The following is a 25,909-nucleotide window of genomic DNA, read 5'->3' as shown; positions in this document are numbered from 1 at the left end:
TAAAAGAAATATACAACAAAAATAGTGTAGAAATGCATTATGGCTGCTAAAACCACACACATGGTATAATGGGATCTCAGGGGGAAAATGTTCGATATAGGCCCTTTTAAATATTAGCCTTTAGTCTTTTGGACAACTTGATAAAATCGATCATTTCATGCCCTGTGTGGTTGTCATCTGTAGGCTAATGCTGAAATCACAGGTGCTCTTCAAGTCTCTTCTCTTGAATGGATGTCTTTGCTTTTGCTCTTACAGCCTGTGTTTTCCTCCTAGCTAGATTTTAAGATAGTAGTCAAGTTAACAAGGTTATTATTCATTTTTGAACTTTTAGATATCTTTTAGAATTTTAGGTTTGTTCTATGTATGCTGTGCAGAAACATGTATGTAGTACATGTACTTGGGTGCTGCTGTTTTTTGGCAACTTACTACTTAAGAAAGGATGGTAAAATGGTGTAAGACTGGCTTATTTGTTAGATTTGCAGGACATTGGATTTAGAGGCAAGGAGTGTTACTTTGATTTTGCCAAACTGTGCAAATAAGTAATATGACTTCACAGTGAATGTAATGTTTAGTTAAAATTGCACCGGATATAGATCAACACACATTGTAATTTGTCATTATTTGGTTGACATTTGGGAAACTTTAAGTGACTTTTGAGAGCTTATGTTGTAATTACAGATTGACAGTAGAGCTGCACGATTTTTCATTAGTTTTGGCTTAGAATTGAGATCATGACTCTCGCTTACAGTTCTTCCACAAACCAATTTTGTAAAGAATAATCTATATTCAAGAATAATGTTTATATTTATACAGTGTATTATATTCAGAGTGATTTCTGTCCTACTGGGCGACATTTGTAAAGTTGATTGAGTTCTCTTTACTAGCCTAATAAAGTTCGTTTTTGCTGTTTGTTTGTTTGGATCTGTTTATCCAATTTCCAACCTTAATGCTGATGTAAATGTCCTGGTTATGACATTTCGACCTGGTAATATGGTAAATTAAACAGATACTTTATCATATTTGAATCGGCCCATCGGATCACTTACAAATTTTGTTGCTAGGCTTTCTCAGATAAAATTAATCCAGCTTGAACAGGGCTTTAGTTAAACTCAAGTACTTGTACTAGTACTGTGTGCGCTGTGTCATTGAACATAAAATATCATCAGCACAAATGAGGATAACACAAACTTGTTTTATACGCCAGAATCCAAGATGCACATCATCATAGCAAAACATGAGTCACAAATGCCACAGGTATATTTTGTGCATGCTTCTAGTGGCATCCAGTTCACAGCTCACAGCAAAATTTAGAATTTAAGCTTTGCATGCGGTGACTACGTGTCACTTCCGTTGTCATTCACGCAACACGCAACAGAAAGCTTGTCGCATGCGCCTGCATTGATAACACTGGTGCATGTGGAGGGCAGCGGTGCAGTTCAGAACCGCTTCACCTAGGTGTGTTCCCATGGTGAATAAAATGCCCAGTTTTGGCAGTTATAAGCCCACCGTGGTCAGGATGCTGCAACCACAGTGCTGCAGTAAAAGTTTCAGCCTTACTACAATCTGCAGAATCAACACTATTCTTGAATTAAATTGCACAGAATAATGAATTGAGATCCAGATCTTAATGTGATCTTAATATGATCATCTGTTTGATCGGTTATTCACTTGATTAGTCCTACTAATTTAGTATGTGGATCAGGTAGGGATGATGTAGACTTGTGCATATATTATGGTATATTACGTGGGCTTCCACTGACTTGGTGTACAACTGTGTTGTTGGTAAAAACAGAGCATTGTAAGTTTTACATCCAGAGTATTTCTGCTTAACATTTACTGTGGAATTTACATCTGTATTGACTGAGATTGAATGTTGTGTTGTTGTTGTGTTGTTGTTGTTGTTGTTGTTGTGTTGTTGTGTTGTTGTTGTTGTTGTTGTTGTTGTAGCCCATAATATGTTATGGTTTTCAGGCAGTATTATTTGGAAAGCATACATTTATTGATCTGTTGACTTTGTTGCCGTGATAATTACAGCTGCAAAATTATGAACTAATCTGGTGAGTCGCCCATATGATGTAATGAGAGCAGGGGTGCACAACTCCTGTCCAGCACAGCACTCAAATACACCCACTAAACCTGACAATTAACAGATGAGTATGATCAGGTGTGTTCAAGCAAGTAAATTGCCAAACTGTGCTGGACAGTGTATGCCTGTCACCTTCAATATTAAAGTTATGTCACTGAGATTTGGTAGCATAAGACATGGACGAGAGCTGTTTCTCTCTCGCCATGATTGTGAACTGATGAACACAAAACCATCATGGTTAAAATATCAAAAACATATAAAACGCATCTATATTAACCTTTATCGTTCAGTAGAACAACCCCAAAAAATAGACCTTTGTGAACAGAACTGATGGAAAGAACTAATTAAATCAGACCAACAAAACTGCTAAGAGTGCTCTGCCTCTGACGCAATAGATATTTATGCTATTAGACTTTGCAAATCAGACTTTGACGATCAGCGAGTACATCCCTATCATCTAAAGTTGTTGCGATCTGTTTCATTTTGGACGATGTAAAATTATCAGGTAATGTTATTGATTGTTATTGTGGAATTTTTAGCTCCTTACAATCAGCACTGGTATTATTGGTAAAATTTTCATATTAGTTGTTCTTTTTAGTGTTATAGATTTGTTTAATAAATAATTTTGCGCACAGCTGCTCTATGTCACCCCGTTGTTAATACAGATTTGAGACTCTGGCCACGTTCACAGGTTAATGACCATAATTGCTGTGTAATTTAAAAGCTGGTGTTCAAAGGATGGAGCACTGAGTGTCTCTGGTAATTGTGATGTCACAACAGATAAACATTGCCTAAAGAAGGCTTATCCAGACTCATCTCATCTATGCCTCTGTCCTCTGCTGAGGATTTAACAAGATTTTATTTCATCCGTGTTTAATGGTGGGTGTTGTTTGATGGAACAAACCAACAGGCACACCTTACTGTCCAGCTTTGAGTAACAATGTGTCCCAACTCCAGTCTTGCATGACTTGACCTTGTGTTTTCTCTTCATATCATTCACTGTTTCTGAAGCAGAGCTAAAGAATTCAGTTTGTTAATCATTATCAAAACACTGGCCTTTGTAATACTAAATACTGATACTGTAGAAGGCTGCAGTTTTTTTTATTGCTTGCTGTGAGAATCCTGACCAATCTCAGATGAAGACATTCTTCTAGGCATTCACCTTGCTCTAACAAATATGAATTCATTTGGTTAATTTGATTAAATAGGCCATTGTTTAATCATGAGACGTCAAGGGTTCACCACTGTGTTTTAATACACTGAAAAGTATATTGGCATAACAGTAGGCAGACTGGAATTGGCTTGCACCATAAACATAAGAACAAAAGATCTATACCGAATAAATACACATGCAGTTCTGTGCAAAAGTCAGAGACCATCCTTCGTTTATTATATTTTCAAAAAAACGACTATTAAATGCAAGTTATTAATTTTTCTGTGCCGAGAAAAAAGCAAAAACCTACACAGATGAGCCTCAACGTTAGGACCACCTGAGTAATATGCTGTTGGTCCACTGCTTGCCACCAAAACAGCTGTGACCTACTCAACGAGACCTCTGAAAGTACCCTGTGGTATCTGCCGCCAAAGCATTAGCAGCAGATCTTTTAAGTCCTGTAAGTTGCGAGGTAGAGCCATCACAGATTGCACTTGATACTCCAACACATCACACAACTGCTCAAACGGATTGAGATCTGGATAATTTGGACGCCAAGGCAACATCTCGAAGTCTTCAAGTTCCTTGCACTATTCCCGAACAATGCATACCACGTGGCAAGGTGCATTATCCAGCTGAAAGAGGCTGCTACTGTGGGCAATACCACCGTAATGAAGGGGTGTATCTCATCCACAACAATGTGTAGTTAGGTGGCAAGTGTCACATGAATGCCTGGACCCAGAGTTCCCCAGCAGAACATTGCCCAGAGCATCACCATCCCTTCACTGGCTTGTCTTTTTCCAACAGTGCATCCTGGTACCATCACTTCCCAAGGTAAACACATAAGAGAAGATGGGACTCATTGGTTCAGGTGACCTTCCATTGCTCCAAGGTCCAGGTCAGACACTTGTGTGCCCATTGTAGGCGCTTCCAGCTGTGGACAGGGGTCACTGTGGGCACTCTGACTGGTCTGTGGCTACACAGTGCCATGCACAGCAGGGTGTGATGCACTGTATGTTGTGACTTATTTCTCCCTTAACCATCATTAAAGGTTTCTGGGACTCTGTGGCCAGTTTGTGGTTTGTTCCTCCTCAGACCACTTTTTATAGGTCCTTTATAGGTCCTTACCCCTGCTGACCCTACAAGCCATATCATTTTGGAGACACTCCGCTCCAGTCGTGTAGCCAAAACGATTTGACCAAAGTTGCTCAGGCTTTCATGCCTGAACATTTCTCCTACAAACCACGTCATTTATGAGAACTGACTGTTCACTTACTGTGTAATAACATCCCAGACCTTTACATGTACTGCTGTTACGAGATCATCAGAGTTAGTTGCCTCATCTTTGAGCAGTCACAATGGTTTGGCTCAGCGGTGTATATTTAGCAGAAGATTACATAGAAACCAACCAATGGCTATAATATCTTTTTTTCAGTATTTTGTGTTTCCACTGTTTGCTTTTGATGCATCTTTTTTCCTTTTGATAAACTTGTTTTCAGTTTTTCTCCAGGGAAATTTTTCTGCAATTTCAAAGTTCAGTTTTAGAAGTTGTCCAGGTAACCCCGAACACATTCAGTGATGTCTGGATTCAGAGAACACCAGCAACATTTTGTTTGAATTTTTTTTTTTGTGTGTGTGTCTCTTTTCTCAGTAATGACTTCTTGTCAGCTACACATCCTTTAGACCCATAGTGTTGACTCACAGTGCAAGGGCGGACAAAAACTGTCGTTTTTGCAGCAAGAATGGAGCTTGATTTTCTTCTCTCTCTCAAAGATGAAAGCTTTAAGTACTGTTTATTGGAAGGGGACAGTTTTGTGGTCTTTTTGACTGAATATTAAATAAATAATGGGTGATCTCTGACTTTGGCACGGTGCTGTAGTGCCCATGCTGCACATACTTACACATGCACACAGTGCAGTGACATCAGTGTAGTGACTATGGTATTTTGTTCATATCCTCAGAACTATTCTCAACTCCTTGAGCTAAATTAGCTGTATTTACAGCAGGATAAAACACTTAACTGTAAGGTGCAAGTGAAAGACCTCCAAGGCTGTAATCTGGGAAACGCTGGACTGACCAGGGCCTTTAATCTTAATGCCTGGCCATCCCTCCTTCTGAAAAAAATGAACTGCTCTGTGCTAGAGCTGCCCTCACTCACCCCCATGAATTGTTACTGAATGGTTTGGCCCGGCTGTCGTCCATAGCAACCAGCTCTCCTTCATATGGGTGACGTCATCTGCTTTCAGCTGTCAGCTGCTGAAAAGGAGAGTGGGAGGGAGGGGAAGAGAAGAGTATGAAAGAGCAAAGGGAAAGGGAGGGAGCAGGAACACGCGCACACACACACACTCCAACCACACTCACTCACTCTCACACACACACTGCATACACCTGCTTCTTATCCTCCTCACAGTGAATGTGACTGCGGCTGGTAAAGATGGCAGCCGGCCTTGATTAGAGCTCCGGAGCTGCTCTCTGTTGGCAGACTGGTGACGGGAGGCATGGAGGAGGATTCGGCCGACCCATACTTGCCTTACGACGGGGGAGGGGACACCATCCCCCTGCAGGAGATAAGTAGGCGAGGTACGCAGCACAGCTCTCTCACCCGGATTTCTTCTCCTCAGTGTAGAAGCGCCTTAGTGTCGTAGTTGTAGCTGTTACTGCTGATGGGGAAAATCCTGCATTAGCATGCACAGTCAACCAGTGGGCCCTAATACATGCAGGAGCAATGCAAACTATAGTCAAGCCTTTCACTGTTGTTTTTCTCTTAAATGATGATTAACCATAGCAAGCCTTTTATTCGGTGCGTACTGTGCTGCTATGCTTTGCTTTAGGGCTGAACAATTAATCATATGAATTTGCAATTTTAATAATGTCCATAATGTCAAGGTAAAATTGGGATTATTTAAGATGATAATGCAGAGCTTGTAAACTGCCCATCTGGCTAACTACATTCAACGTTCAAGTCCCCAAAAATGGATGTATTGGTGGTCTTGGGAGAAAAAAAAGGAAATTAGGAATGCACCAGTACATAAAATTGTGGACAGATGCCAGTTTCCAGCATTTTTCATGTACATGCTGATGCATAAGCGTGCATAAATTGTGGAAATTAGGGCTGCATTTATCTGGATTATTAGATAAATTAGTATTATAGAGAAAGGTATTACATTTATTTCTATAGGGTTAAAAATGCATTAAAATGAACAGAATGTAGACATTTTAGCACAGCAGCCTAGTGTCACCTGAACGTTTTGCTCAATAAATACATCAAATATCAGTTTGAAGAGTTTAAACACTTGTCAGACAATAATTTCGATATAATTGTCCATCACTATAGAAAAGTATTGCATTTAAAATGCAGTCACAGTGTTGGTCAGAAAAATGACATTCAGATATTTTCCCCAAATTGTTCAGCCCTGCTCTACTACCTTTGTAGCGTTAAACATTCTGCTTGTGTGTTTAAGTAAGATTGTTTCTGGTATGTTTTTTCTTACCAGCATTGTAATTTATATTGTATGGTATAAAGTACACCGTATGATGGTGTCGTTTATGGTCACTTCATGAGTATGTGTTCATCTAGGGCAGTTGTCTCAATCTGACATGCATGTGCACATCTTTCAAGTCTGTATATTTATGTCTGAAGGTGTTTTCTAGCTAAATAGACAGTGCCACCTCCCTGGAGGTGAAGACCCCATGTATGTGTGTGTGTGTGTGTGTGTGTATCAGTGTGTTTGTATTCTTTGCAGGGTGGATGTTCAATCAGTGAAACGTTCTACTGTGCTAGCATGCATTCGTCATTCATCAGTGCTTCAACAGGAGATACTTGTTGCACAGTGATTTCCCATATCAGCACCATGTCTCAGCTCAGAAATAAGCATTATGGCCTGTAGGCTGGCTTTAGACAGTGAAACTTTTCATGCACCTTTAGTTGCCTAAACTACATAACTAAATTGTGCTTGAGTTACATAAATTAAAGCATCTGACAATTTGAAACTCAGCCGCAATGGTTGCAAGCAAGTCAACCTTGTGAAATGCGTTTTGTGACACAGCAAGTCAAAATGCAGATGACGCAGCATGTCATCATACCGAATGATGCATTTTTAAAACGATTGATTTCGGAAGATGGTTTACTGGGTGGTGACGAGCCCCACCCAGCCCTTTGCATCAAAAACTATAAGCTACAAGTTGCATAACTAGTGAAGGAATCAAATGTGTTGTATGCAGCTTTGGCTGTTTTTGAATTGCTTTGTGTAACTGTGAAGTTGCATGAAAATTATGTTGCAGACAACTCGCAACATGCAGCTAGTTTCATGAACACAGTGATTAGCACAAAAATGTGTAGGCCATAAAATTCTAGCTGCTTATTCAATTCTGTCAAAATATATCAAAATTTGAGTATTCATCAGATTCCTTAAAAGAAATTGCAGTCAGATAGAGAAAATGTCTGTATGAATGTTTAAAGCTACTTCTGCAGCAGTTTCTAGCATGTTTCAGGCCTGTTACTGACACACAGTACACAGACCATGCCATAAATAAAAGAAGTAAAAGAAAATAATGAGGTGTTTAAGTGTTGAGGAATAACTGTTAACATTCATCAGCTCTTTAGTGACTCTGAACGAACGAACTTTCAACAGTAACAGGCAGAAATAAGTTATTTACTTGTCTCTATGATCTGCTTCAGATGCTAGACTTTTTCTGACAAGCCAGCACTCCAAATGCAGGCACTCTGTAGAGTAGTAACCTAGTAATCATGTTCTGCTAATACAAATATGATGTAGTGAATAAGCTGCTGGTTTAGCTGCTTGGCAGTGACCTGCAGCCACCCACGCTAGTTAGAGACTTTCTTTGCCTTGACTCAGCACCTTCATCCATGCAGCCACTCACCATTTCACTGGTCTTGGGGACTTCATGAAAAAGTCGTTTTCAATGACATGTTAAAAAAGAACGTATACCTGTTCACGCAACTATCTTGTGCCTCCAGGCTAGGAAGCACAAGTTTATAACAACAGAGGAAGATAATTGCGATCAGCTCAAATAATTGCAGTCAGACTGTTATGTAGTAATTATGGAGGGCCTTCTAGTGACAAACACCAAGCTCCAGTATAGAGTGTATGTGTTAAAAAGCCCATATCCTACCACTTACCTTCTTGAGTTTTATTTTCATTGAGGTCCACTTATAACGTTTGTCATAATTCATGTTTTACATGGCCACATTTCAATCTCAACATGCGTTTTAAGACTGATATATGTAAGTACAACCTGCCTGTCGTTTATTTCATTCAAAATGCAGTCCATGCTGAAACACTTCAACACTTATAACTTCTGTGTGAATGGGTGGGGCTGTGAGCAGAATAGGCAGTTGTACGACATCAATGAATTCAAATTGGGTTTGCAGCTTATTTTCCATATGTGGACTGGGGAGTGATTTTGTTACATTTTGAAACTTTAGCAATGTTTACATATTACATCAAACCTTTTATTTTAAAAAGGTCAGTATTAATGCATTTAGTATTGACAAATGTATTTTTTCATGATATGGGCCCTTTCAGTCAACATAGGTCTTTTCTGAGCTGTTGTCTAGCACACATCGACCTCACAGGCTGGATCCTTCTATGTTCATAGTGTACTGCACTTCAAAGCATGAAGCTAAGAGCTTTTAGCCCCAGTGCAGTGAATTCAATGTCAAATACAGAATAACTTTGGACATAGTCTGATGCATCATGTTCCTCTAAATGACCATGCATCATACCTGGGCTAGTCTGTCTTAGCCTGTCTTACCTCATGGGCTGAGTGTATATCAATGCCTTCTTGTAAGGCTGTGTTGTGCAACCTTGCTGAGGCCGTAAGCTGTGTTTTGCTGGCAGAACAGAGGTAGGTGTGTGTGGTGTGTGTGTGTGTTCACTCTGGCAGTCACATGTCTCATGTGCTGAGAGGGCTCAGGAAGGTCATTTTCCATTCTCTAGGCCTGTTCTTAAAACCAGAGCATTTCAGTATGTAGAGCAGAGAGATATTTCACAAAGCAGGATTTCTCAACATAACTGGATAATTTGAGCCCCAAATGAGGATTGTCCAGTAGGAAAGTCCTTTACCTTTTCATCTATTGGACCTTTCCTACTATTTGTAGGAATTTATACTTGTAGGTTTTGAGTTAAGGGTTTTCTGTTGTGTAGGAAAATTATTGTCCATGTTTATTGACTGTGTGCAACAGTTATGGTTTTACCTCTGTTCCAGCATTTCATCGCTGTCCAGAGAAAAATATGTAAAATAGTAACTTTACAGGAGAAGGTAAAAAGTTCTTAACTTTCAATGCAAGTTAATGTAAAGAGGTTTTCTTCCAAGTGAATAGAAGCATTTCTGTTGGTCCATTCACCATAAAATGTACCTACAATTTAAAGAGAATTCTTTGTGTTTAAATAATACAGTAAAATACAAATGGATGAAAATGGAGTTGTTTTTTTTTTTTGTTGTTTTTTTTTGGACCACGACAATTTGCTAGTTTTAAAATTTGTGATGAGGCAGTCTAGTTTTAATACATTCGGGCCGGCTGGGGAATCTAGTGCTTTAATTACTTTTCTAGAACCCTGTGGAGTGGAAAATTGTGGAAAATAGTTTGTTTTTGTAGTCTTAACATTAATGTGTCTTAAAGTCAACATGAATCAGAAAACATAACACATTTTCCTTCTATACTGTGTTGTATTTCTGAGTAAAACCCAGTATCAGGGAGGGCTCTGATGTAGCTAAGCATCTTCTCTGGATGATAGGTGGGGGTGGTGGATGGAGGTAAAACATATTATTGGTCAGTGTTATCATTAACCAATAACAGCTGATTCACAGTGATGCGTATATTGATTATGAGTGCAGGAAAACAACAATTTTGTCTTTTAAATGAAATGATATGACAAATAGTGAATCGCATAAACAGGAATGTGGACATGAACTAACAACCAGACTGACTTTTACAGCTGCAGTTATGGGGCTAACTGAGAAATCTTGGTTTGTGAAATATGTGGTTTGTGAGGGTTTTCTGCAGTCAGTAACTGAGCTAGTTTCTGTTCTGTTTTGCTCTCTTCTTGATCATATGAGTGTCAGTTTGGTGGTGTGTGTTTGGGGAGGGGCATGGTGGTGGTGGGGGTGTAAGCAAGAATCACCCCCAGGCCTGTTAGACCCGCATGCAAAATGTGCATCAGTACAGTTGCAAGATTGTAAGTTAGATTAAAAAACTCTCTCTCTCTCTCTCTCTCTCTCTCTCTCTCTGTCTCTCTGTCTCTCTCTCTCTCTCTGTCTCTGTCTCTCTCTATCTCTCTCTCGGTCTCTCTCTCTCTCTCTGTGTGTCTCTCTTGCTCTGTCTCTCTGTCTCTCTCTCTTTCTCTCTCTCTGTCGCTCTCTCTCTCACTCAGTGTAAAGACCTACTTTATCTGCTACTTCATCATATGAGTAATGCATGCTGAGTGATTATTCTTGCTAAGCCATCACACCAAATTCATTCCTCCATTTCTGGTGTACCTCTGTGTGTGCTTGTCTTAAAGAAAGTGCCTTTTTTCATAGGCTCACTGTGCTATCAGTACTAAAGTTATATCCTTTTTTGTCTGCAGCACCTTTTTTTTGAGGTGATCCATATCTCTGTGTTTTATCCAGTCCTGTCAGTTTTATTGGGTTGAGTCAGGCTCACTGAGTCATCGCTCTCTGGTGTTGGACGTGGTTGAGGCAGACACTCATCCATTCTGTTGCATCTGTATTGGGTTCTTATTAGCATCCTTGATCTGGAGTAACAAAGCAGTCTGGTGCTTTTGGCTGAAAATTAAGGGTATAAAAAGGTAGTGATGTGTGTAAGTGTGTCATCCTCGAGGTGCCAATCCAACTGCATTGGTTTTTAGATGGTAGAATCATGTATAATATATATATATTTTTTTTTGGCTGAAATAAAATTCTCAGGCAATTTTCAAACACACACACACACATATATTTATATCAAACCAAAAAAAAAGGGCTTGGTATCTTGTTGTTTTTAGTGATCTATGATCATCAATGAGGCAGGTTATTTAAATGGACAACTACTTTTTTTATATAAGAGTTTAACATACCTGTTTGGCCCAAAATACTGAAAATATGCTACTGTTTCATATGTTCATTTAGTCTACATAGTGTGAGCTTTGAATAAAAAAAAAAAAACTAATAAAGATCTGCCTTCTGCCAAATTTGACTATAAAGATATTGAAATCGGCCAGAAAAATTCATGATTGGTGCATCCCTAATTGTTTTTTGTAAAATCAAGGCCTGTTTCAGTTTGAATTTCAGGTCTATACTTCTTCTCTTGACTTGGTTTTGTCAATAATGCTAGTGATACTGACAGTAGGTGGAAATGAATAGTCACCATTTAGCATTATTTAAAAGATACCTTTATGCTCTTTGGCTTCCATTCATTATTACCAACACTAGCATGTATAGCTAAACTATTCCTTTAAATTCTCACATATAGCAGCTGAAGTGCCATGCCAGTCACCTCATTTGCTCAAGGGCATGGAGGCAGTTGTCATCAGGTACAATTTGAACACATTGACCTCTGGTGTCACGGTCAAGTTCCCTGAGACTGTTTTGTTTTGTAACCAGTCCTAAATCACAAATAATCCAGCATAGTAAATGATTCTTTACTGTAAAATTCCTCACAGCATAACTTGATGACATAATAGCAGAGAGAGAGAGAGATTGCGTTTATAAAACGAGGTGTAGCATCTGAAAGATTTTAAACTGTATTAAAGATAAACTAGGACGCCTTCCTACAGACTGAGTTGGTTTCTAAGGACTGTGAGTCGGACTATGAGGGTGTTTCATGGCTTAAATATTTAGTTTAGTCAAAGTCTAACTTGATCCGGGTCTGGAAAGTGCGGATAAATAATTGTGTTTGTCAGTCTGTGTTTCCCATTGTTAGAGAGACCAGTAGGAGATTTTAAAATATATATTATCATCATGCAGATAACCAATTTATCACTGGCAGTTCATTGATTTTCATCATTGGTTTATTAAATCGAGTAAATTTTAATTGTGGAATTGAAGCAGCCCGGTGTGTAATGACATAACACATACATACTGCCTGAAGCAATGTGTATGTGTGCTGTTTTCATTACTGTGCATTTAAGATTGGTGTATGCAGAAGAGCTCTTTTCTGTATTGAGCTTCATTCAAAAAGCAGTCCAGGCTGTTATAAATGGGGAGAGCTAAACTACTGTAGGTGAAATAGGTGTGTGTGTGTGTGTGTGTGTGTGTGTGTGTGTGTGTGTGTGTGTGTGTGTATGTAAATGTGTTGCTTTTTGTGACGTCACAAAATCAAATGAATTCCAGACAATCATCTTAATGATTTTTTGCAGCATAGTTTCCAAATATGGACTTGGGAGTGAGAGAAACTGGTCAGAGAGTTTCGGGTTTTAGATTTTGTAATCGCCAGTAGGAAGAACACAGATTGACCAATCAGTCACATCAGCAGTTCAAGAAACTACCAGTAATTACCAAACCCAAGACAGGAAACTAGATTGAGGGTCTGGAGTTAAAAACCTCTGAAGAAATAGTGCAATAAAACATGCTAACATGGCTAGCAACAGATGGAAGCTAGCAGCCTAGCTATTTGCATCATGCTAACTGGTGGCTATTCGCTTTCATTCATTATTAGTAACATTAGCCTTTTTAATTGTACAATTCCTTGAAGGAAGACAGTTTTTTTTTATTTCATTCTTTCTCACCGTCGCAAACAGAACAAATGCATTTGCACACATTTGGCCGATCAAAATGGCTGCTCTGTTTGGTCTGGCAGCAGAGCGGTGATGTTCAGCGTAGGCCTCAGGCCACTTCTGCTCTTTCTGGGTGTCATTTTGTGTATGTGTGTGGGGTTGAGAAGACAGCAGGGCGACGCTCTCAGAGTCTGTCTGAAAGAAGCAGCCTGCCTTGACTGAAACGCAGTGCACTCTTAGCTAATCTGTGCCAGACTCTTTTATTGATTGCCTCTTTGCCTTTTCTAGACGAGACAGGACCACTGCAAATTGCTGATAATCTTCAGTAACGAGCCTGGGGATGCTGCTTCATACCTGTTTTAATAGTGGATGTGATTTTTAGTTTGTTTGATTTCACATAAATGAAGCTGTTAGAAGCATATGTGAGAGAAAGAGTGAGGGAGAGATGGAAAGATGAGGAATTACTCAGGTATACAGATGACAGGTTTCCCAATACCAACCTTGAGTACTACGAAGCTTCAAAATGAGATGTTTTTGGACAGCTGATTGTTTTTTTTGTTTTTTTTTTTTCTTTCCGTTTTAATCTTTATTTAATATTGTTTTTATTAGTCACACTGGATAGACCCCTATAGATGATCTACAGATACCTATACTAATAACAAACATTCTGGTGATACTTATCAACAACACATTAAGGTTAGAGTTAGGTTTAGGAGCAGGTGTAGGTTTTGCCTTGAGGTTAGGGTTAGGGGTAGATTTAATGGAACCTTTCACATACAACCTCAAGTTCAGTTGCATTTAATGGATGGACTGAGCGTCTACAAAACTTATGCAGTCAACCATCCAAATTAAGTCTTACCTTTTTAATTAATTTATCTATAATGATGGCAAATAATGTCACTGCATGGTAATTTAACTCTAAATGTTAGGAATGTCTGTTTTTTTTGGACTCTTTGGGTTGATCAAGGGCCAGGTTAGGTCAGTTTCGGACAGAAATATTTTAAGCCCAGGTCAGTTTCAGACTCAACTTGATGTGGTTCTGGGTCGTTATGAATTTGGACAGAATGTTGTTGAGCTCAGTTCAGGTGCGAATCCAGAGAAGATGCTGAGTGTCTGGGAAAATTCTTGGTTCATATTCGAGTTTGGACAAAAATTTCAGGCCCCCTTAAACCCTAAATGCAGCTGCATGGCGCAGGAGGACTCCATCTTGGCTGCTATGCCTGTCCTGGAGAGCAGTGAGGTACTACAAAGCTGATTAGCTGATCACAGCAGGCGCAGCAGTTAGATCTTCTACAGCTGCAGCTGCTCCTGCTTCTGCTCTCCTCTCTCTGCTCCACAAACAAACTCTTTTACCTTACCGAGTACCACAGTAGGGGGAATGAGATGGGGCTCTGAAGAGATTTAAATATTGATTAACTCTTAAGCATTTTAGCATTTTTAGTTGATTTTAACACTGTTTTAATCCAGTCGTTTGATGTGACTAACAAATAATAAAAGCTTATACCACACCAGAGTATTATGCACACTGTATTCTTAAATTGTCACACTATAATATCTGTGGGTTTGATTTTATAAATTTAAAGTCTTTTCCGTTAGGCACAGTGTTTCTCAGAGGACATACAGTTTGTCTTCCTGTCCTCCCCTTTCTCTTGTCATTTGCTCCAGTTTTTTTCTTTGTCTTCACCCGTCCCTTCATCCATTTATTATCTCATCCCTCATCTTTATGGGAGTTTAATCTTCCTTCTTGCTCCATAAACTCTTCCCTCTAAATCCTCCCCTTTGGTCCTCTGCTCTTTTCCTCCCCTACTCATATCTCTCCTTCTCTTTTTGCAGGCTCTAACTACGCCATGTCTAATGGTGGGGGTGGAGCCGGAGGGGTGAGTAGCTCCACCCACTTGCTGGACCTGTTGGAGGAGCCCATCCCAGGCGTAGGAACCTATGACGACTTCCACACTATTGACTGGGTCAGAGAGAAGTGTAAAGACCGTGAACGTCATCGCAAGGTAATGACTAGCCCAGCTAAACTGACCACTAGGGTTGTGCATGGGTACTCGAGTACTGGGTTAACGGTTCAAGGTGACAGTACTTGAATAGTGAAATAGCTATTTAGATATTAATCTTTTGTGTATACAGACAAAAATATAAGCAAACAATTCATTGAAATGCTGATTTTATGTTTTTATCACGACAGTAGAACTGTCACTCATATTTGTAAGTATGTATAGTACGCTTAACATACTTTGTATGTATGTACTAAGTGTGCTATTATTAATGGGAAAATATACTATTAATAATATGAGCACTTTGTCAAGAATGCGCTGTTAAGGACGTGATGGCTCTGGCACAGGTTTATCACTAAGCTAATGATGACTCTCACTGATTTTAGCTAGGTCCAAAAACAGTGAAAGTACATTTCACTGACAGACTAACATGTTGGCAGATTGTCCACCTGTAAGAGTCCTCATTAGCATCCAACACTGTCCAGTTAGCTCTCTTAGCTCATTATCTCCTCTAAAGACAGAGGCCTCTGATACTTGTCCAACACAAAAACCTACTGATTTCTCTGGGCTATTTTTTCCTCTGTGTGCTGCTAATTTTTTGTGGTACACCAGTGGTGTTACATAAACAGGTAAGCCTACGGCCCTTCAAGGTCAGCCGAAATCCTTTTTTTCCATTGTTTTTCCTTCCCTCTGGTTAACAGATTATCCGTTCCTTAACGCTTATATATACTCAGATATCAAAATTAGTCAAAGTGCACCATCCAAACAAACACCAATACAGACACATACTGTATTACTGCTGAAAAACTGTTACAGGTTTGGGGCGATTGATCAGTACAGTAGCTGTCCAAATGAATTCTATGTAAAGTCTAGAGATGAGAGTATTGTGTAAATGTCTCATCATTATGTTAATGACCAAAATTATAAAGTTTTTTCTATTGTTGCAGTATAATGAAATAAAGTTTAAAAACATACTACTACACACCAAAATCACTAATTGAGTATTTGTTATGCATCATAGAAGAAAATACTAAATGAAACTATGGATGTTGCTATGGATGTAATGAAGATGTCTGAGGTTGTGCAGCTGTAGCTATGCTACCTACTAACAATGTAACAGTACAACATATCATTTTAATACATTTTTTCAGTAAGAAGACATGTTTTCAGATGTACACCTCTGTGAGCCATCCAGCACCAGTGCACCAGTTGACTGTGTTTGACTGTGTTAAATTTTGAGTTGTTAGGTGAATAAACTGAACTATATTATTTTAAAATAATTGGCCCCAATCTTTCACAGACCATATATAACACACACTTTCTCTGGATTCTTCTGCATCACCATCTATTCATTCATCTGAAAGTTTCAGTTCATTAAGGCAGACATATTTAAACTTCCAGACTCATTTGACTGTAAGATTTGAATGGCAGTTGTCTTTCCCCTCTCCAAGGAAATCCTGCTTATCAGGAGATGTAGAGTTTAGCCTTTACTCCAGCTGATATGTGGAGCACTGTGGCTTAACTGACGGTTAGAGAGTAGAGGAATCACCTGCAGAAAATTCATAGAAGGGAAATGTCATGAGCAGTTTATTTTTGGGACATGCCTGGGCCATAGAATGAATCTGCGACATGCACTCACATAAAATACTGCTAAACACTGAAAAAAAAAAATGTTAATTTCAATAATGACACTGAGTATTAAGTGTTAAAATTGTAAAATTGTAAAATTAAGTGTAAAATTAGTTTAAGAACGTGTGCAGTAGATTGAAGTGTTATTAACTAGACACCAGAAGATATTTTCAAATGTCATATTCAGTATTTTAAGGTAATAACAGAAACTTGTTTACACTAAGGCGTAAAGCATTAGCACCACTAATGTTTTTAATGCATTTTCCAAGATCGACCCTTTCAGCTATCTGTAGTGTAGGCTGAAGTCCAGCTGTTCGTGTGCCGTATGTTACTATGATAGAATCTGTGATCGTAGACCTCTCATTCAAACAGCATTTAAAAAGCTTTTAAAGTGATTTCTTCAGCATCTTCAGCACACTGTGCTGGACAATGTCTCAGGGGACACCTGTAGATAAATCAACAAGCAGCAAAGCAAAAGCAAAATGGTAGCAGTACAGTTCCCCCCTCAAGAGCCTCCACTGTAACAAGAATCCACCAGCTGTATGAATGAGAGTGAGAGGTGACGATCTAGGAGAAGTTGAATCATGGACTGTATTAGGGCTGCATGGTAAATTGTATTTTTATTGTTATCGTGAGATGAATTTCCGCAATAAACACTATCGCTAAGAGCTGTGATGGCAGAACAGATCAAATTACCTCATATGCCAAAGGGACGTCATTACATTGCTGGCACAAACAGTTGGAAGCCTAATAAGTGCTTCTCTGTGCTGAGATTGAACCCTGCCGTACCACATGGGGAACAAGTGACCATCCAGCTAAACGACCAGCTATAAAACACTCAAAAACCCTTCCATTCTGGGCTGTAGGCCTGTAAAAACACATATCCAGTAATGACTACTATCACAACTAAACAAATAGGTTAATAAATAAACAAAAATATTCCTTCTTGTGTGCCTAAATAAAATACATATATATTTATTTGTTTTTGTAAACTTTATGGAAAACGCTGTTAAGATAAAGCTGACTGTTTCTCAGCCTTTCAGAGCACATAAAATGTGTTTGCACTTCTGATGCAAATAGCTGTTAGTACCTCTTTGTATCTTTCACAGGTAGGGAAATGTGCTATTGCTTTTTGTTTGAAGGAGAGGTTAATTAGATTTCTGATTATGCATCCAAAAAAAGTCTGTACGTGAGTCACATCAAGTCAGAGACGCACTATTTTAATAATTTATCATTTCTCATATAGTCATCATTATATCTGATAGCTATGTATCGAACATTGCGTTATATACCAATATCATACAGCCCTAAACTGCATGCATGACTTGCATGATATATACACTCATTGGCTGGAAAATCCGGGCACTGTTTATCTTGCTGGACGACGGTGATGAAAATTGGAAACTGGATTCAGACTATTGAACTCGTGATTTTCGTGTTCAAGTTCATGTGAACTCTGCATTCACATGATAAAAATAATTATATTGAAAATAATGTTATTATTTGTAAATGGTAAAAGAAATCTCTTTAAATTTAGGGAAAATAAAACAAATGTGATTCATCACAGGTTAATCACAAAAAAACAATGTGATTTATTATGGTTAATTATTATTTTTTTAAAGCATGAATTATTTAGGGGGAGGTTTATTAGAGACGGCACAAATACCAAGTATCATTACTGGGGCGATATCAGCATACCAGAAATGCTGGATTGCACGTTGCATGGAAAAGAAGAATAAATCTGTTCCAATTTTGTAACAAATATATCCTGAAATATCACACACACTCACACTGTGTGATGTGATGATGTTAGCTGTCTAGTTCCTTCTGTGGGGTTGTAGAGTGTTTGAATAGTTTCAGCCTGATGGCCTACTTTTAGATGATCTTAAGTGAGGTGCCTCAACTAAAAATATCTAACTTTTTAAAGCTTAGTCGTTTTTTGAAGAAGCCTCAACAGGTTCAACAATGTTGAAGACTTCTGCATTATAAAAATGTGTTTGGGATTACTTGGATTGTGAGAAGCAGAAAATGAAACCAACTTCTAAGACTGAACTTTAGAAGAGTGAAGTCTCCTAAAAAGAATGGAAACTGTAATAAAGGCAAACAGTGGACACACTAAATACCAAAAAAAGAATTTGTTGTTTTCTGTTTTTTCTTTTCTTTATGTTTCCTGCTTGTTTTTCCTCATGATGCAAAATGAATAATTGGTACTTTCATGGCCAGTTTGACTTGAAATTAAAAAATATAGGGTGATGTCTGACTTTTGTACAGTACTATGTCTTTTATTATAAAGTGTGTGTTAATGTGTTTGTCTGTGCAGATTAACAGTAAGAAGAAGGAATCAGCATGGGAGTTCACAAAGAGCCTGTACGATGCCTGGTCTGGGTGGCTGGTGGTGACTCTGACAGGACTGGCTTCAGGTAACACACACACACACACACACACACACACACACAGAGCTAAAGCTCTCTGAGGATCAAGCTTGTGTTGGAAAACATGACGTAGACAGACATACACCAGCAGACTCCCCATACAACACCTCCAGCTGTGACTGAAATATAAACACTGATTACTGCGTCATGAAACTTTAATGGAACTGTGTTTCACACGCCTTTTAATCAAGATTCATTTGTGCGATTTATTCAGACGTTAATAAATGTATTTGAACATAGTAAAACTGAGGTGGGCAGTAGATTTTATTATTAGCATGAGCTAATTAATTGCATAACTGTGTATTCTATTAGGTAATTAGGTTGAAATAGTTATCTAACAAAAATGAAACATATAGAAAAAAAGACAATAATTACAATTAAAGTGACTCTTTAATAGATGACAGACTGAAAATTGGTTTTTGGACGATCCTCCTGATCTTTTAAGCATCTTAGTTTTAGGTGGTTTTAACATCATGGTAAATATTAGTTATTGGGCAAAATCAGAGAAGCAGAGTTGTGAATGCCAAGCCAGAGTGCAGCTCTCAGCCCAGGCTCCTCACCTTCAGCACTATGCATAATTGACTGTGGAGCTGGAAGAGGACAATGTTAGTATTAAATAATGGAGGTTTAACTGTAGCCCCGGGTTGCAGTAATGCAAGAGAATCTGTAGTAAACAGAGACTCTACTTGTTATCGTGCTCTTCTATCTGTGTTTGATTTGGTAATGTGTGCCCGAGGAACTGTGAAAACACATCCAAACACACACATGCTATATATACACTGACCGACCACTTCACTAAGTTCACCCCCTTGTTTTTACACCCTTTATTATTTTAGCATGATACTTACCATATAGGTACACTTCATAGTTCTACAATTACAGACTTTAGTCCATCTATTGTTCTGCATACTTTGTTAGTACCCCGTTACCCTGTTCTTCAATGGTCAGGACTCCCACAGGACCACCACAGAGCAGGTATTATACTGACATGATAGTGTAGTGCAAGTGTATGTTGTGCTGGTACGAGTGGATCAGACACAGCAGTGCTGCTGGAGTTTTTAAACACCTCAGTGTCACTGCAGGACTGAAAATAGTCCACCAACCAAAAATATCCAGCCAGAAGTGTCCTGTGGGCAGCGTCCTGTGACCACTGATGAAGGACCAACACACACTGTGCAGCAACACATGAGCTACTGTCTCTGACTTTACATCTACAAGGTGGACCAACAACGTAGATGTGTCTAATAGAGTGGACAGTGAGTGGACACAGTGTTTAGAAACTCCAGCCGCACAGCTGTGTCTGATCCACTTGTACCAGCACAACACACACTAACACACCACTGTCACTGCATTGCTGTGTGCAGTGCTGAGAATGAAGTGTGTGTGTGTGTGTGCGCCTCTCACTCTCTCTCTATCTTTCTATCTCTCTCTCAGGTGCGTTGGCGGGTCTAATAGACATTGCTGCTGATTGGATGAATGACCTGAAGGAGGGTGTGTGTCTGAGTGCCATGTGGTTTAACCACGAGCAGTGCTGCTGGGGGTCCAATGAGACCACATTTGCTGAAAGAGACAAATGCCCACAGTGGAAAACATGGGCTGAACTCATCCTGGGCCAGGCAGAGGTGAGGTTTTGCTTACTGGCATTACTTATTACTTCATGAATAATAAGCCTTTAACCTTTTTAAGTCACTAACTAAATCATATAATTCCTTCTACACTAGTTGTACTAAAACACATTCCTCCCAGTTTTCCAATGTATTGTATAATAAATCAATAAGCTGAATCATCGGAAATTTTAATTTTTATTCATAATATCTTTATTTAGTGAATTCTTGTATCTGATCTCGTTTATGTTGTCTGTTCTCTTTCAGGGTCCTGGTTCTTATATCATGAACTACTTCATGTACACGTACTGGGCTCTGGCCTTTGCCTTCCTGGCGGTGTGTTTGGTTAAAGTGTTCGCTCCATACGCCTGTGGCTCAGGGATTCCCGAGGTAGGTCTAATCTACGCTTGTTTTGTTTTTTATTGCCTACGTGTCATGACTATGTAAATAGTTCCTTCAGTCACAGTGTTCAGTCTACTTTTAAAAATAATTTGTATAAAATAATCTAATCAAAATGAATCAAAGTGGTGCATTAAATCTTTTCATAAAAAATAGTAACTGAGTTGGGTTGTTAAGGTCAGACACTCATGATGCATTCATCTCATTATAATTGTATACGATGAAAAAGTACAAAATTTCCCCTCTCAATATATATATATATATATATGCAGAGTGAATTGATCAGTGCAAGGGCTTAGTGTGATTGTGAAATTAATAGTTTTTTCATTATTTTTGTATGATTCAGAATTATTTGAAAAAATAGACTGAATGTACAAATGTGATTGGGAGAGCTACTGGAATGTAGACAAAAAAAGATTTTAAGATTTGAATTTTATTTTGGGCATAATTGAGCGTATACAGTACTGTGCAGAAGTCTTTAGGCCAGAGCACACTGGACGCGCAACATTGTGTTGCACAGCATTCAAAATTCAAAACCATTGTTTTTAAAGGTTTTTTTTTAAACACGTTTGAAGTTACATGCACCAGTGTTGATCTTCCGTGTTTACAGGTGCTGGCCCACAGTGACTCCAAGCATTTTGCCATTACTACATTAAATTAAAGCCCTATTTGGATCACAGAAAGCCATAGCAGATCACATGTGGCTTGACATTAACGGATAATTGCAGTCAGTCTTTTGGATAAACAGACAAATGCTAACGCTCTCTTACCCTAGCTAATGTTACTAGCCTAGTCTATTTTTTCATCTCATATTTTTAAGCGCAAAAACATTGAGTATGAAGAGGTGGTCACCTAATGCATAGCATGATAAAATAAGGTGAACATTTTTATTTCAGTAAATGTTTACGAGTATAAAAATGAACTTTAACTTCAAGTTTGTGAGTGTTATCCCCTGGACACATTCTATGTTGCAGCCCTTGTATGTTGTTCAAAACTATTTATCGTAATGATGTCTGTTTTATGCCAGTAAAACACTGTCTAACATTTATATCCAAATATAACAGAACATGCAGTAAAAAGTTTTTTTTATTTTTTTTTTTTGTTTTTTGTTTTAAATATTTGGTGTCTCATAATCTAATTTGAAGAACAAACATTTCTGCCTTTACATAGATTTGCATCATAAGCACATCCGATTAGACATAATGAAGTACTGATTAGCCAAACCATATATTGGATTATAACTACAAATAATACTGGTTATATTAAAATGGTTAAACTAACACATTGACATGCATAAATATTAAATACTTATTGTTTTAATATTATTTGCATTTTTTTAATGTTAGTCTTTATCTGAGTAAATAGACACTTACTTCCCAGATTAACATCCTATTAACGTTTTTTTTTCCCCAGGTGCCTAAAACATTTGCACAGCACTAAACTTTGTTCCATGTTACTATAATTGCTGTTGAATCGTCACCCTCACATCGATGCATACAGTACACTGATTATTTAACATTTATTTTACACACATTTTAACATCTCTTTTGATCATGGTGTTTCTTTCTGTCTCAGATAAAGACCATCCTGAGTGGTTTTATAATCCGAGGCTACCTTGGAAAGTGGACTCTGATGATAAAGACCATCACTCTGGTGCTGGCTGTGGCGTCTGGCCTCAGTCTGGGGAAGGAGGGGCCACTGGTGCACGTGGCCTGTTGCTGTGGCAACATCTTCTCATACCTCTTCCCCAAATACAGCAAGAATGAGGCCAAGAAACGAGAGGTAATGTGCGCTCGAACAACCACCTCAGACTTGCACAGAGCTATAAATACCCAGCATACATCAGAAAGGAAAAATTGGTTTCACATCTAAGAAATCAGGACTCTTTTGTGTATGATTGTGCAGGTGCTTTCTGCAGCGTCGGCTGCCGGTGTGTCAGTGGCATTCGGGGCTCCGATAGGAGGAGTTCTCTTCAGCCTGGAGGAGGTGAGAATGCTATCACTGCAAAGAGGAACAGAGGACTCTTTCTCTTTTACACAGCCTACACAAGTTCACCCCAAATGTAGACATGTAGACATGTTTGGTGTCTTAAGGTTTGCTCCTTTAGATTTGCACTGGAGCTACAAAGCTTACATGGTTTCTGATGCTGTGTAAAATAGTCTTAGCTACTGTTACAGTTTATATATCAATACATAGATCACTACATTAAACATTTTCTCCAACACTACTTTCCGACTTTTTCCCCAAAGTCAGCATATTCCCCATGTGATTTGGCTCATTCTCTTCTTCGTTGTACATAGGTCTGAGGGGCTGGAGATAATGGACATACTGCTCCAGTTTCTGATTGTTTTTAAAGTAAATTGTGTCCGCATGCCCACAGCCGGCTTTGTTTTGGCTACAGTAACTAGTTATCTTGCTCAGAAAGTGGAAACATAAGGTGTGGTGTTGTTGATTGTGGAAATATTCCATCGAGAGGACAAATCACCATTCATTTCCACTGAGAGACAGAAATTGATGCAAATTATGGCTACACTGTGTCTGAGGTGCCTAGAAATACTTAGAAGGGTTCAAATGTGAAATAAGGTGAAATCCCCCTTTAAAGACTGTCTGACATGGCTGAAAACTGAGCGGTTTTCTGTGTGCTTGGTAACGTCAGGTTCACTTATGGTGTTACCAACTACACAGAAACTAATTAATTCAGCGTTCCTTTATTGTTTCTGCTTACTTCTGAGTAAAATAACCTTTTCAAGAGCAATTCAGAAGGTATGTTTCAGTTCCCCTCAATAAAAAGAAGATAGGGCAGGTATTTTATGTTTGTGCAAAAGGAGTCATGCGTGTATTTTTAATTTTTTAAATACATTTTTGTATTTAAATTTTATTTAATATTTATTTAATATTTCTTTAATATTTTTGTGATTTTAAATATTCAGTGTTATTTATTGATTAACTAAGAGTTGCACCATTTCTTTTACTGATTAATCAATTATCCAAAATCATAATGGATTGATTATGCAAGTAATCATTAGTAGCAGTCCTAAAAAGTACATTGCATTTAAGAAAAATTACCATCGCTAAAACAGTATTAGCAGCCACCTTTTTGTGTATTCGTGTCTAATTCTATAGCCAACATTGTCATATTGTGTCAGCTAAAAATAAAGCTAAGCTGAATTTAGAATAAAATTAAAAAGTAATACATTTCTTTTAAAGCCCATGTCTTGGTGGCCCCTTTTAAGATCCACTTTTGACATTTATCTGAGTTTATGTAGCAAAAATACTCATTTATTTTATCCCTTTATCAGGCTGTTTTTGTTACTGTGCCTTTAAGACTAATACATGTAAATTACCTCTGTTGTGACTGGCTGTTCTGTATTGTCTCTCATGCAAAATGCAGTCCAGGCTGAAACACTTATAGCTTCTAAAACATGCTTATAACTTCTGCATGAGTGGGGCTGCGCTGAACTGCTGTAGGCAGAATAGATGGACATATGAGCTGGTTTTGGTGACATCATGAAAATAGTGAATTGAAAATGGGCTGTTTTTACATCAGATTTCCATAAATGGATCAGTGACAGATTTTGTCTTCTGTTCTTCATTAAATTATTTTGCTTCAAGAAAAGTAAAGAAAATGAATTTTTTCCATGATATGGGCCTTTGAATAATTATTTTCTCTCTCTCTCCTTCCGTCAGGTGAGTTATTACTTCCCCCTGAAGACACTGTGGCGGTCCTTCTTCGCCGCCCTGGTGGCAGCGTTTGTGCTGCGCTCCATTAACCCGTTCGGAAACAGTCGCTTGGTGCTGTTTTATGTGGAGTACCACACGCCCTGGTACCTGTTTGAGCTCTTCCCCTTCATCCTGCTTGGTGTGTTCGGAGGTCTTTGGGGCGCCTTCTTTATCCGAGCCAACATTGCCTGGTGCCGCAGACGTAAATCCACACGCTTTGGTAAGTATTTCACACGGGCAGCTAAGAAGACATTTTTTATTTATTTATTTATTTACTGTCAAACCGCTCCTGCATGCTGATGTTGACTGTGACATTAGAAGAGTACAGGGGAGGATCTGTATATATATATCATGTATCAGTGTAGGTTAAAGGTATAAGAATGCAAAAACAAGTTGGATTCAGTTTGTCTTTCTGTTTTAATAGAATGTATTTCTTTCTTTTATTTTGATTACACTCATTTCCCAAATGATTAACTTTTACTTAACAAAATATTGATCCGTTATATTCAGAGTCACAGTAAACTAATAGTAACAGTGCAGTGCAGCTCCAGAGCTTTTATTGCATTTATTATCTCCTGAGTGTATCTGCAGTTTGTAGGAAATAATCAGTCATATGCAATAGTTTGAACACACCTGGTCAAATGATGTTTTCTTAATTTTCTAAAGTGAAAATAAGTTAACACATCCTCTAAAGCAAGCTTGTCAAACTGGGGACCTTCTAGGCGCTGTGGAGATCAGCGCTTACCCCCTGTTCACAAAGGCCTTGCTAATTAGCTGCTGAGCTGAATCAGGTATGTTTAGTGAGGCCATGTGCTGAAGTCTGCAGTGTTTTGGCCCGCAAGGACTGGAGCCTGACACATGCTCTAAAGGGAACTGAAATGTGGCATTCAGAGCACAAATCCTATTTAAATTGGTGATTTTAACATATTGAAAAAATAAAACAGAATATAAAATGTGCCAAAACATTTGCAGAGGCCACATTTTATGTTTATTCGTTTTTTTCCCAATATGTTAATTTCAGCAAATAAACAATAAATGTGCATTAAAGTGTGTGTTCCCTGTAGAGGATGTGTTCACTTATTTTCACTTAGAAAATCAACAAAAAAAATGTCATTTAAACAAGGGTGCCAAAACTTTTGCATACACATCAAGGGAAGTCGAATTCTGCAG

General features: G+C 38.5%; 1 protein-coding gene across 7 annotated transcripts in view; it reads left to right on the top strand.

Moving 5' to 3' along the window:
• clcn3 (chloride channel 3) overlaps positions 1 to 25,909 on the top strand; it is a 55,682-nt gene that overhangs the window by 16,536 nt on the left and 13,237 nt on the right. For 5 of the 7 annotated variants that reach the window (XM_036561342.1, XM_036561343.1, XM_036561346.1 and 2 more), the window contains 7 exons: positions 14,789 to 14,958; positions 18,905 to 19,004; positions 20,451 to 20,638; positions 20,888 to 21,010; positions 22,595 to 22,801; positions 22,925 to 23,005; positions 24,707 to 24,959. In XM_036561342.1, the coding sequence (XP_036417235.1) occupies positions 14,789 to 14,958; positions 18,905 to 19,004; positions 20,451 to 20,638; positions 20,888 to 21,010; positions 22,595 to 22,801; positions 22,925 to 23,005; positions 24,707 to 24,959 (1,122 nt within the window). Of the gene's footprint in view, positions 1 to 5,649; positions 5,820 to 14,788; positions 14,959 to 18,904; positions 19,005 to 20,450; positions 20,639 to 20,887; positions 21,011 to 22,594; positions 22,802 to 22,924; positions 23,006 to 24,706; positions 24,960 to 25,909 lie in introns of all 7 variants that reach the window. The other 2 variants (XM_036561345.1, XM_036561349.1) reach the window with 1 other exon arrangement.

The sequence above is a fragment of the Colossoma macropomum genome, unplaced genomic scaffold (genome assembly GCF_904425465.1).
Source record: "Colossoma macropomum unplaced genomic scaffold, Colossoma_macropomum, whole genome shotgun sequence".
In the NCBI taxonomy this organism is placed as follows: domain Eukaryota; kingdom Metazoa; phylum Chordata; class Actinopteri; order Characiformes; family Serrasalmidae; genus Colossoma; species Colossoma macropomum.
The sequence above is the reverse complement of the archived record's forward strand: the minus strand, read 5'-3'. Positions and strand labels throughout refer to the sequence as shown.